Raw genomic sequence first — 12238 nt, forward strand, 5'->3', positions numbered from 1 at the left:
TGCCTTGACCACAGTTGGGCCTGTCATCCAAATCCCAAACGCCCACCAACGTGGGAAAGGAGGGCCCTGCTAGGGGTTTGGGACAAACCGGTCCATCCTCCTGGCATGTGGCCAGGCTGACCCAGCTTCTGCTAGAAACTTCCCGATCATCACTCCTCGGGAGTGTTCTGGAGGCCTTCCAGCAGCAGCATCGCCATCAGAACAAACCCAGGTCCTTTCAGCATGCAGTCATGAAAATGTCCAGCAATGCCAAGAAGAAAGAAAAAAATCCAGAGACCCAAAGATACCCGGTCAGTGCATACACGCGCGCCCCAGATGAATAAGTGAGGATCACACCTTTGTGCCCCCAACTCCCAGAATGAACTCCTTGTGCGTATAGGCCAATTACTTTAATGGGTGTGAGTTTGAACCTAATTCAAGCATAACTTCTTCTATGCCTAGGGTCACAAATGACACTTTTTAAATGTTTAACGTTTGAGGTACAAGGATACACAGTTGGCTAAGTTAAAAAGTGTACATGGTAGAGGGAGTATCAGCAATTTCTCGGCCTGCTGGGAATAGACTAGAAATTCTTCCTTCTTGTTAAGCGGTTCAGTGACTTCAAATCTCCTCATCCTCTCAGACATCTTTCCTGTGTCTCCTCTGTTTGTTTAATTACAAGCCTTGTGATCAACATTATGGACAAACGAGTGAGCCTCAGACCTTCCAGGTGGGGTTAGTCTGTTCTCCTATTTAAATTTCACTCAGTAAGGCCAACAGCGTCACCTAATCCAGTGCGTTTTCTGTTCCGTGGAGATTTCTGATAAAGCACAGGGTGGACTGAGGTGGCCTCTGGAGGTCCCTTCCAGCCCCAAACGGCTGTCAAAATGCTATTTGTGGGCTGAATAAACAAATATGTAATTAGCCTTTTTCAGGACCATGTTCTTCTCTGAGGAGCCATCAAATTATAGAGAAATCTGGTTAATTGTGGTTCTGCTTCATTGGATTCCCACTAATCGTGTTTTTTGCCTTTCACTCGATTTTTATTTTTCTACCTAACTTCTAGAATTCAGCTCAAGAAAATGCAGCAGTAGCTGAGCCATGTTCGGATTCTAACAAGTGCTCATCTGACTCTGTTTCTAGAACCTGTGCATCTTGGGAGCATGTGATCCAGTGGAATTTTAGCCTTTCTGAGGCCACAGAACTTGACCGTCCAGTTCACCACAATGGCCTCTCACTGAGGTTGATGGAAGATGCCCAACAGCTCTATCAATAATCGCTGGGTAAGTGAATCCATCAGCAGGGAACACTGCTCAGAGGGGGCCCTGCGGACACTGTTGCAGCTCACATCAGTAGCTGCTTTGATCTCTCAGGTTAAGGAAAGGTAGGACTATCCCCAAGGTTTGTCAGGCAAAGGGGTACTTTGGTTCACTGGGCAATGTCCCCCCCGCCATTGCCAAGCACTTGGTCCACTTGGGACTGAGCAGGGCCACAAAGGAGAACCCGTCAACAGAAGGGTCGGAGGAGCTGGGTAAAGACATGATTCTTTGGTGCGAGGAGGGTTATAGAACGACTCTACCTGGAAGATGTGACGTTCCCCAGGGGGAAGGAGCTGGCCCCGCTCAGGAACCCTATGCTTGGGAGGACTTGGCCATCCCGCCTCCAAAGCACCCCCACCTTCCCCCCCGCCAAGGAAATGTCAACCAAGAGTGTGGAACATAATGACACTGATCTCCTGTCATCTTCATCAGCATCTGCCTCTCCCCTGGCCACTCCATCCTTTGTCGGAGAGGAAGTGACTTGCCCAAGGCCACTTGGCCTGATTACAAAGAGGAAGGAAAGAAAGCCATTGCCCCGGTGGGTGCTTACGAAGGCCCTGAGGCCTCCACCCCCCAGTGCTCAGGAGCTGGAAGGGGCAAAGCTGAGGTTTTATGTTTGTAGTGGTCGAGGCTTATAGCTAAACTTCACAAGACCTCCCTCTTCAAGATCAAGAGCTGCTCTCTGGATGGTAGGGGTCCCCAGGCAACTCGACTGGAGCCTCCAAGAGGCTGAACTTAGGATCCAAGAGTGAATGGGATGATGTGGAGAATAAAAACTCCCCAAGTAAAAAGTTACCTTGCCCTCAAATGCGTCCTCTTCTCCTCTCTCCACCCCTGATTCCTGGTCACAGGAAGTCACAAAATCTGTTGCTCCCAGAGTCTCAGGAAACAGCGAATTCTTCACGCCAAGAAAGCCCAAGAATTATACATTTTCCTTTTAGTGGTTTCATGCTAATCTTTGGTCAAGCTGTTGGAAGTCTTTACCAGAACAAGCCCCCAGGATACTTAAATGAAAGACCAAGTAGATCTTATCCAGAAATATTCCCATAGGCAAATTAGACCTAACGTCCAGAGGAAGGAAGAAAACCTCCACCCGAAGGATAGGACGCCATAGAATTCAAATTGGGTGAAGCTCCAGGATCTAGTTTCAGACTTTTGTAATCAGAGGAGAACCCAGTAGGGGTATCAGGATGGATAGCTGCTGCGTCAGAGCCCACGACTCAGGCTGTGGGTGTTAGAGCGAAGGACCTTGAAATAAAATGTGTGGGCCCTGGGGAGCCACGGAAGGTTCTTGAGCAGGAGAATAGCCTGGATGACTTAAGGTGTGACCAGCTTGTGAAGGGCCTTGACAGCTCACTGACTCATCTTTCAGGTGTGGCTCTGTGGTAGGGAAGCCACTGAGTGCTGGATGAAATCGCTGCTCCCTGCCCTTTCCCACGCCTGGGCCTCTGCCCATGCAGCAGCGCCCACTTGCTCCTTCAAGGCTCTCCTCAAAGATTACCAAAAGCCAGTTTCTCCCTGAAGCCCTGCCTGCGTCCCTCCACCCGACTGATCACCTCTTTCCATAGCTGGACTTAGTCAAGTGCCCAGGAGTAAGCTTGCAGGAGCCTTGGACTGGCCTTTACGAGAAATGCAAACGGTGTTAAGAACTCTAGCTCGGCACTCTGCTCCGAACAGGCGCCCGGTGTTGTCACGTGCTGTTCTTGCAGCCACCCTGTGCAGTGGGGTTTGTCTGAAATCTCCAACTTTAAAGGCTGGAACACGGAGGCTCAGAGAGGCGAAACCACCACCTGCCTGTGAACGGCAGAAGCCGGTCCCAGGTGTGCGTGCAGCTTTATTCCCTCACGCTGCCCTGCAGAGAAAGAAGAGCCTGCCCTGTCCTGTCTCGGGGCCCCACAACGAGCACTGGGCAGGTGCAGAGCTGAGGCCGGGGATCCTGTCACTCGCTGTGTGTGCCCCACACCGCTCAGCCTCTACCAGGAGTTCTCCCATGAGAAAACGGTGCTGCCCTGGCTCCTGTTGACACTCGCATCACAGGGCTCACTCACTCCAGGGCAAAACGTCACAAGCGTGCCCCTGGTGTCTGAAGATGTACCGATCACCTGCTGTATGGGAAATGCCCAGCTGTGGACAGCTTGTGGCCCTATTGCACATGGCCCACCCAACTCTGCCAGGCAAATGCCTCTGAATCGCCAACGGTGGGGTGATGGTTTTCATCCCGTGGATGTGCATCGGTTTCCAGGGATGGAACAAAGGCCTGCAGTGAAGTTAAGACGTGCCTTGATGACAGTGACGAGTGGCCATTTAGGCAAGATGCTGGAAGTCTGATTGTCTTTATGCCCTGCTGTGGGCGCCGCCCAGAACGTATAGCTCCTAGGGCCGGGTCACTGGAGGTTTGCTTCCCAGTGTATTTGTCCATGATAGAAAGAAGCACTGGGGACCCCAGAGGAGGGCATTGTTGAGTCCCTCATGGAACAAATAGTCAGAAGGAGCTTTTAAAGTATGCTCCCATCTCCACCTCCGTGCTGGAGAGCGGCAGGAATACCTTCCACGCAGCGGGAACAGAATGGGCATAGAGGCTCAGAGGCGGGAATCTGTATGGACATATTTTCTTGATCAAAATTAAAGGAACCGTGCCTCAGCCGGTGGGTTGCTCTCTGTCACCAGGACTGAGAAGGCCATGCTGTAGAACTTGCCAGTGGAAACACACATCTCAAACAGAGACGAGAAGCAACTGGGTGCCGAGTACCCTACTGGCTTACAGGCATCCTTCCAACCACTCTCCTGGGCTACACTTGCTAGCCCTTTACAATCCATGCAAGAATGTCTTGGTGCTTTGTCTATTTATAGCTGGATCATCCCCACAGGTGTTTAGGGGAAAGACTGCTGACTCTCAGAGAAGAGAGATCCACGTGAGAAGTTAGAAATAGCACAGCCTTGCTTGGCTTTGGTGACGAGACCCAGCATCCAGGGGCTCCTGGACACCTTTCCTACAGCTTCAGTTCGTGTCTCCGGCAAAGGAGAACAGCATTTAATATGCCTTATTTATCTACGATGAAAGAGATGCTCACAGAGGTCTCCAGAGAGTCAAATTTCTCAAATGCATTAATCCTAACAACATTACCTTTCATTCCTTAACCTGAGGAAACAGAGGCAGGTCGTGGGCCCGCCCACAAGAGAACTGGCCCAGACTCCAAAGTGGCAACGTCATGACAAACAAAAACGGAGAAAATATCCTAGACTGGGAGCAGACAAGCGATGTGGGATGCAATCTTGGATCGTCTCTCAGATTCACAAAAAGGCCCTGGAGGACATTTTTGGGATGATGTGAGAAATGTGAATACGGGTTGCGTCTTAGACAATATCATTGTATGACTGCTAAGCACCGTTACCAAAGAGAATGCTTTTGTTCCTGGGAGAGAAACAATTTTTCCCTTTGGCCGAACCACCTAAAAGTTGCAGACGTCACTTCATCCTCCAAATGCCCCTGGGTATGAATGTCGGGGGCGGGGAGGGGTTTAAGCAAATGTGGCAAAGTTCTGAAGGCTGGTGAGTCTGGGTGAAAGGGATACGGAAGTCTTCTGTATATCTGGAATTTTCACAACAGAAAATTGGGGCGATAGGGAGGAATCATGGTAATAGGTTTCCCTCCACCCACCCCTACCCCCCCCCCCCCGCAAAACAGCAACCTCTACTAAGGTGCGCTCAAGAAATACGCACATAAAATGGATGCATGCCCAGGGCCTTGGGGAGCCCAGCACGCACGGGGCCTTGGGGAGCCCAGCACGCACGGGGCCTTGGTTTGCACGATGATCGCCCTTCTTGATGCCTCTGCCTGCTCACTCGCCATCTTCCCAGCTCCCAGGATGCTGCCGACCAAAATGATTTTGGGTTTTCAATTTTGTGGCTCAACCCTCAAATGTGCCCAGTGACCAGAACATCAGGCCAGATGTCTTCGTCGGTCAAATTGCTTCTGTGCTAAATGCTCACAAATGCAGCCCAAGTTGGCCCACTGTGTGGATGAGGAAGCTACAGAGGCCCAGGGAGGGGACCGGATTTCCAGGAGCCAGTGAAGCTGGAGGTGAGAGCCGGGTCCCTGTCCTGCCAAACTTCCCTTGCCTGGGATGCTTCCGGGGTCCCACACAAACCATGACTCTGTAAGAAACACACGTTGGCCACTCCCAGGCAGCAGGCCTGCATGTGACAGACCCCACATCCCACCCCTTTCAGGGCAAAGATACAATTCATTGGAGTGTTGGACCAGATGATACCGCCCATCCCACCAAGAGAACGGACGTAGTCCGGGACAGGCCTCAGACCCCACGCCTCTGTGGATGCCCTTAACAGGTACCCTAATTAGAGCCTATTATTTAAGAAGACGTTTACATAAAGAAATAGGGCCGAAAACCTCAGTGATGGGTGGTTTTCCTTCTTTAATCATTTGTACCTCTCTCACCTTCCCCTCCAAACTCAGTGTGCACAACGAATGCCTCCAAACCATTCTTCCCTCCAGCTTCAAACCGCTAGTGACCAGCAATCACTAGGAATCAAGGCTTTCAGATCTGGAGGCAGAGAAAAATGACCTGCCTGGGCTTATCTGCAGGTTTCCAAGTCACCATCCAGATATTCTCCCAACCGAGGCCCTGTGTGCAGAGACCAAACGACGGTGCACCGAGATTAAGCAGTCAACTCACCCTTTTCTACAGATGGGTTTTGACGAGCACCTGCAAAGCCAGGCCTCCTGGGCAGCGGTCTGCATCCATCTGCTTCCTCTGCTGGAAGGATGAGGGACCCAGTGGGGATTCCTGGGCTGCAAGTGATCTGCTGTGATCATTCCAAAGTGCAGGTACCCTCCTCCCAATTGGTGATGCACAGTGGAGCACAACAGATGCTTCAGAGAGAGTATTTAAATTTAGAGCACCAGGCAGCCCGCTGTGTTCAAGAGGCTGCTGCCTGAGTTTCAGGACAGAGTGGTGTGGATGGAAAGAAGTGCTCCGATCCCAGCTCTGGGGCTAACTGGGTATCTCAAAAGCCAAACAAACATGCTGGTTCACTCCTATGTAAAGAATCTAGTAGACCAATGGCATGACAGCACCTTCCACCCAGGATGGATGTCATAAAGATCAAAATGGGATGGTCTCTAGAAAGCACGGCACTCAGAGCTGCTGGGATAATCAGTACCACTGCCTACCTTCCTTTTGTCTTTGATGGAGGGGATGGATTGAGATCTCCTAGTTGGAAAGCATTCAAGTGAGAGTCCAAAATCTCTTTGAGTATCTATGTGGCATGTTGAGTTCTAGACCCCCACCAGGGACCACGTGGCAGGCCAGCCTCCTGGGATGCTGGTGGAATGTGGCCCTTCTTCAGCTCGTTCTAACAGAAGTTGGGGCCCAAATTCAAACAACCTGGTGAGATTTCTTCCCCCTCCCTGAGTGGGTGTGGTCAACTGGAAGAAGGGTGTGGGAAACCTGGGCTGAAAGAAAGAAATCATCAGCTGAGAGCGGGGAAGAGAGACCTGGGTCCGAGATGCTGAAAAGTCCAGCAACAAGGACTGTTTGGAGGGGGTGACAGCAATGATGAAGCAGCCAGGAAAGCAGCAGCAGGATAAACAAGTGGGAAGACCTAGGTTCTGGCTGTGGGGCCTCAGATTCGTGTCCAGCCTTTCTGGACCTCGATTTCCTTTCCTGAAGATGAGGGACCTCAGCGAGGTGACTCAGACTAAGCTTCCCCCTGGCTTTTGAGGATTCCAATGCTGATGGGGTGGACCAAGCTCTAGGTGGAGATGCCCCAGGCCTGCTTCATCAAGAGAGGAGAACCCTGGAGAACTCCTGACTCAGCGCCCCCATCAGAGCACCTCACTGGAGGCACCTGGAGGACTCCTTGGCCAGACAGCGTGGTAGGGAAGAGCTGGACCATCTGAGAAAAAGAAGGACATCCCAAGGGAAGCAAACCCAGGTTCCCCTCCACCCCCGAACGCTCTGAGCATAAACAGGATGTTTACCTTTGGAACAGAAGACTCGGTACGTGTCCTTCAGGGGCTGAGCTGGTAGCGAAGTGCAGGGGGTGGGGGGAGGATATGGAACCAAGAGAAATTCCAACTTGCTTCAGACACTTAAGTTGGTGGTCATCCCACAAACAGAAAAGACTTCATCTTACCACCCTTAATCCTACAAAGAAGAGTCAGCTCTGTGGAAAGAGAGATTACGGGACGTTTTCTGAACTTCCCTGCGAAGGTAGGAGCTCCCTGTCACTGGGAGCATTCAAGCAGAAGTAGGTCACTTTAGGACCACTGTACACTGGTGAGGGGACCAGTTCTGAGTGAAGGGTTGAACCCGTGCACCTCTAACTGACTCTAAAAGCCTGGTACACTTACCTGTGGAGAAACAGATGCACGTTCCCTCATCTGAGGACTGAATGAGGGTGCCATAGTGTGGTGGGGTCAGCTTCTTGGACCCTTTTGGGGTCCAGACTGAGACTAATGTCTCAGTTCTAGCAAAGACCAGCTCTCTGACGTTGAGGAAATCACTCACCCTCCCAGTGCCTCTCTCTCCTTTATAGATCAAAGATGATCTATCTTTGACCCCATTTGAGGTCAAGTCTTACTGTACAAAGGTTTTGTTGAGAAACCCCACACTTACTACAAGCAGCCTCCTCCAGAGCATGAAGCACTCCGCAAATATGCACTAGTACTTTTGCACCTGTGACCCGCTAAAGCCAATCTCTTCCAAGAGAGAAAAAAATGAAAGAGCAACTGCTTCTATTCTCCAGACAGATTTTAGAGCCCTAACAAAATTTTTAAGTCTTAAAAATGAGTTAATTGGTATGACATTGAAGATCAATAACTGTCCTCTTTGGCCTAGAGAATCTGAGGTTCCCAGACTCATTCCACAGGCCCTGTGTCCTAGATGAAGAGGCCATCTCAACATGGGATGTAACATTAAAGTGCCTGCCTTTTCACAGGAATCTTGAGGGCTGTGGTCACTCCAATGGCCCAAATGCTTGGAAGGGATGCACTTGGGGCGGTCTCTCAGGAAATCTGGTAGGTCTGCTCTTGCTATAGGGAGAAGACCCTCCATTCTGGGAGATCCCACTGGGGCGCCCACCGCTCCTGAGCAGCCCAGCCAAAGCCCATTGCTGTCCAAGACCTGGAAGAACTACCAGTTTTTGAAAAAGGTAAGTGAGGATGGCTGATCTTTAGAAATGGCTGAGACAGTGATGAGGGAAATGAAGGTCCCCCCGTGAAGCTGGAGGTGAGACTTTCCTTTATTCCTGTCATGGAAAGGGCCTCCAATGTGCCATGTTCTATAGGCGCCCCCCCCCGCCCCAGGATGTTAGCAGGCCTTCCCTTTGGGGTCATCCCCTATTGAGAGTGGGGAGGAATTTCTCCATTATTCAGAAAAAAATCACCCCGAGACTGACAAGTTCCCAGCAGGCCAAGACGCAGCTCCTTGCCTCCAAACTCTTCCTGAGACCAACATCAACATTCCCTTATTTACAAATCAAATGCAGTTAGAGACAATCATCTTTCTTAAAATACATTATATATATTCTTTAAAATGAGGAATGCCCTGTCGTTTTTCATTAGGAAAAGAAACCACATCCACTTACTAATACCCATTCGCATCCAAGCATCCTGAACTGTAATTCTTATTCATGTAGGTAGATGCTACACAAATCATCATCATCACACAAATAAGAGAGAATAAATACTCTGTGGTTGCAACAATTTTCCAGTTTCCCCCAACACGTCCAGTTACATGGAAAATTGTTGGAACTAGAGATGTTAAACCAAAAATGTCTCTAATAAATTAATATTATTGGCTTTTGATTATTCCATTGCTAGTTTTGTTTTCTTGTGTTGATAACGCATACCAGTTTAACAAAGTGCATGCTTGTTTAAAAAATTTTTGAACTGGCAAGCTAAAATGATCCGTGTCGGCTTGCCCACCCACCCCCTAAAAAGAAGTTAATATAATTTAGAATCTAGCACTTTAAAAATGTGGTCATGACATATCTGGGATAAAGACTGCTTGTGGAGCATGCTTGATTTGGCAAGATGATAAATCAAAAACCTTGTGGGTTTTGTTTTCCCGTTTTGTTTGGAAGCAGCCAAAAGCAGGCCATTAACAAAATTGTGTGACGGAAAAGAAAGCCGAATACCTGATACTTTCCATTTTGTCACATCAGAAGCACACAGAAGCACACTGGTGTGTGCACTCATTCACACACACTCAGACCACACACGTTCGGCCACCCACTGCTTGGGGAGGAAAAGAGAAAGGAGTTGGGTCAGAGACACCACTGTGGGTGGGCACTCGAGGCTCTCCGCCGCGTGTGCAACTTTGGGTCAGGTATCCTCTGGGTTCTGTCTCCTTGTCTGGGTCTCACACCTGTCCTGGGAAAGCCACCCCAGAGATGGGGCGGGCTGGGGAGACATGTAAGGCATACTTTGCTGGGAAGAAGGAAGAGATCCATGCTTCATGCTCAGATGCGAGTTTCACAGGAAGACGGGCCTTTCTTTTTTCCCTTTGGCCTGCTCTGTCTTGCTGGAAAGGTGGGGGAGAAGGGAAACCAAGAAGGAAGGAAGGAGAGAAAGAAAAATGAGGACAATAATCAGAACAATCAAGGATAACCGTAATAAATAAATAAGACGGGGGGGGGGCCAATGAGACTTAACGTCAGATGTGACAAATGACTTCTGTTTGTTATTTCCCTCCCCAGACCCTAGATGGACTTCCGCCGTCTCATCAGCCTGTGGTTGTCGGTAAAGCTGTGTAACCCGGGAGAAATGGAGCTGATAGGGGACGGGAAGAGGCTGTTTTTCAATGTGCTTGGTGAGATCTCCTCGATCTTGTAAGAAATGGGGTGGAAGTACTGCGGGGCCAGCTTGGCGCCGAAGGAGTTCTGCTGGGCCGCCGAGCGGCCGCCGTATTCCTGCGGGCGGTAGCAGGTGCAGGAGGAGCACACGGACTGCAGGTCCGCCACGTCCGCCTTGAGCCGGGCCCGGCCCTGCCGCGCCTCCTCGGGCATGTGGATGACCATGCTGTTGCGGTTGCCGGCGAGGGACGCGCGCTCCTCGGCGTCCCGCCGCTCGTCCTCGCTGTTCATGGTCAGGAACCTGAGGACCACCAGGTTGAGGAAGGCCCCGATGACCGTCAGCCCCACCAGGATATACATAAAGCTGAAGGCCACGTAGAGCGGCTTCTTCTGCAGGGCGCCCTTGGTCTGCAGGGCCACGTAGTCCCCGAACCCAATGGTGGTCAACGTGATGAAGCAGTAGTAATAGGCGTGGAAGAAGCTCCACTCCTCGCACTGGGAGAAGGCGGCCGCCCCGATGCACAGCGTCCCCATGCACGAGAAGAAGCCCACGGTCACCATGTTCTCCATGGACACCTCCGTGTTGCGCAGGCCGCAGCACCTCTTGATGCGCTTCAGCAGGTAGCGCACGAATGTGTTCATCCGCTCGCCCAGGCTCTGGAACATGACCAGCGTCAGCGGGATGCCCAGCACCGCGTAGAACATGCAGAAGGCCTTGCCCGCGTCCGTGCCCGGAGCAGCGTGCCCGTAACCTGCAGGAGGAGGTGAGAGGACAGGGAGACGGAGTCAGCTGGGGTCTCCGGGGGTTCGGGGTGGGTGCGCCTGTGGGCACGGCAGTGGGGATGGAGCTGGGGGCGGGGCCGGCGCCTGAGGGGTGGGGCGAAGAACAGGGAAGAATCAGTGAAGAGATAGCCTTTGAAGTTTGGGGACGGGGGAGGTGGTCTGGGGCGTTTAGTCACAAGAGGAGCTTGGGGGTCATTTCACTGTTCGTCCAGTAACACGGAGTTTTTTCAAAGAAAAGCAGCATAGTCACTCGTAATATTTTGCAGAAAACTCCAAAAGTAGCCAGCCCAAGGGAGAAAATTAAATATCCCAACATGGATCAACGTTAAGAGTGAAGGGTCAGGGCTTCCCTGGTGGCGCAGTGGTTGAGAGTCCGCCTGCCGATGCAGGGGACACCGGTTCGTGCCCCGGTCCGGGAGGATCCCACATGCCGCTGAGCCTGCGCGTCCGGAGCCTGTGCTCTGCAACGGGAGAGGCCACAGCAGTGAGGCCCGCGGACCAGAAAAAAAAAAAAAAAAAAAAAAAAAAAGTATAGAGTCAAAGAATGCTAACTGGGTTTTTTGGTGGTTGTTCTTGTTTTTGACCACCATGGTTCTATTCTTAGATACGTGCACGGTCCGAGGCCAGGTACGGCGGACAGGTGGGAGGACAGCCAAGGAGGTGTGGGTCCCGGCAGCTTCCCCGCTGGGAGCTGTGGGGCTGCCCAGGTGGGAGGGGATGATGGATTCCCTAGAGTCCTTTCTGCGTGTGCTGGGGAAGGGGAGAAAGCACCCCCGTCGGACAGGTGGGAGGACAGCCAAGGAGGTGTGGGTCCCGGCAGCTTCCCCGCTGGGAGCTGTGGGGCTGCCCAGGGAGGTGGGGACACCACGGAAGGTAAGAGGGGTGCCCAGGTGGGAGGGGATGATGGATTCCCTAGAGTCCTTTCTGCGTGTGCTGGGGAAGGGGAGAAAGCACCCCCGTTTCCACGTTCTCAACGGTGGTGCCAGAAAGCTCAGCATGGAGCAAGACTACTTGTCTTCTGCCCCGGGCTCCCCGTGCCCCCGGCTCAGGCATCGGGGATCCACCAGCCCACAGCCAGCCTGTGTGGACTCCTTGTCTTGCATCACCTCCTTCTACCCTCGTGACGACCCTATAAAATGGGCACGATGTAGCTGACACCACGGGCAAGGAAACCGAGTTAGTTACTTGAAAGCGGGGTAGCTTGGTTTCTTCAGAGCTGGTGGCTGAAGACTCCGGGTTCCAATCCCAAGAATGAGGCTTTTTTTTTTTTTTTTTTTTTGCTGTACGCGGGCCTCTCACTGCTGTGGCCTCTCCCGTTGCGGAGCACAGGCTCCGGACAC

The 12238-nt window shown here is 51.7% G+C and overlaps 1 protein-coding gene across 1 annotated transcript in view; it reads right to left on the reverse strand.

The window, feature by feature from the left end:
* Nucleotides 1-10022: 10022 nt before the first annotated feature.
* KCNK9 (potassium two pore domain channel subfamily K member 9) overlaps nucleotides 10023-12238 on the reverse strand; it is an 86797-nt gene continuing 84581 nt past the window's right edge. The window contains exon 2 of the mRNA XM_060116360.1: nucleotides 10023-10867. Within this exon, the coding sequence (XP_059972343.1) occupies nucleotides 10023-10867 (845 nt within the window). The remainder of the gene's footprint in view (nucleotides 10868-12238) is intronic.

This window comes from Mesoplodon densirostris, chromosome 13, assembly GCF_025265405.1.
Source record: "Mesoplodon densirostris isolate mMesDen1 chromosome 13, mMesDen1 primary haplotype, whole genome shotgun sequence".
Taxonomy (NCBI): Eukaryota; Metazoa; Chordata; class Mammalia; order Artiodactyla; family Ziphiidae; genus Mesoplodon; species Mesoplodon densirostris.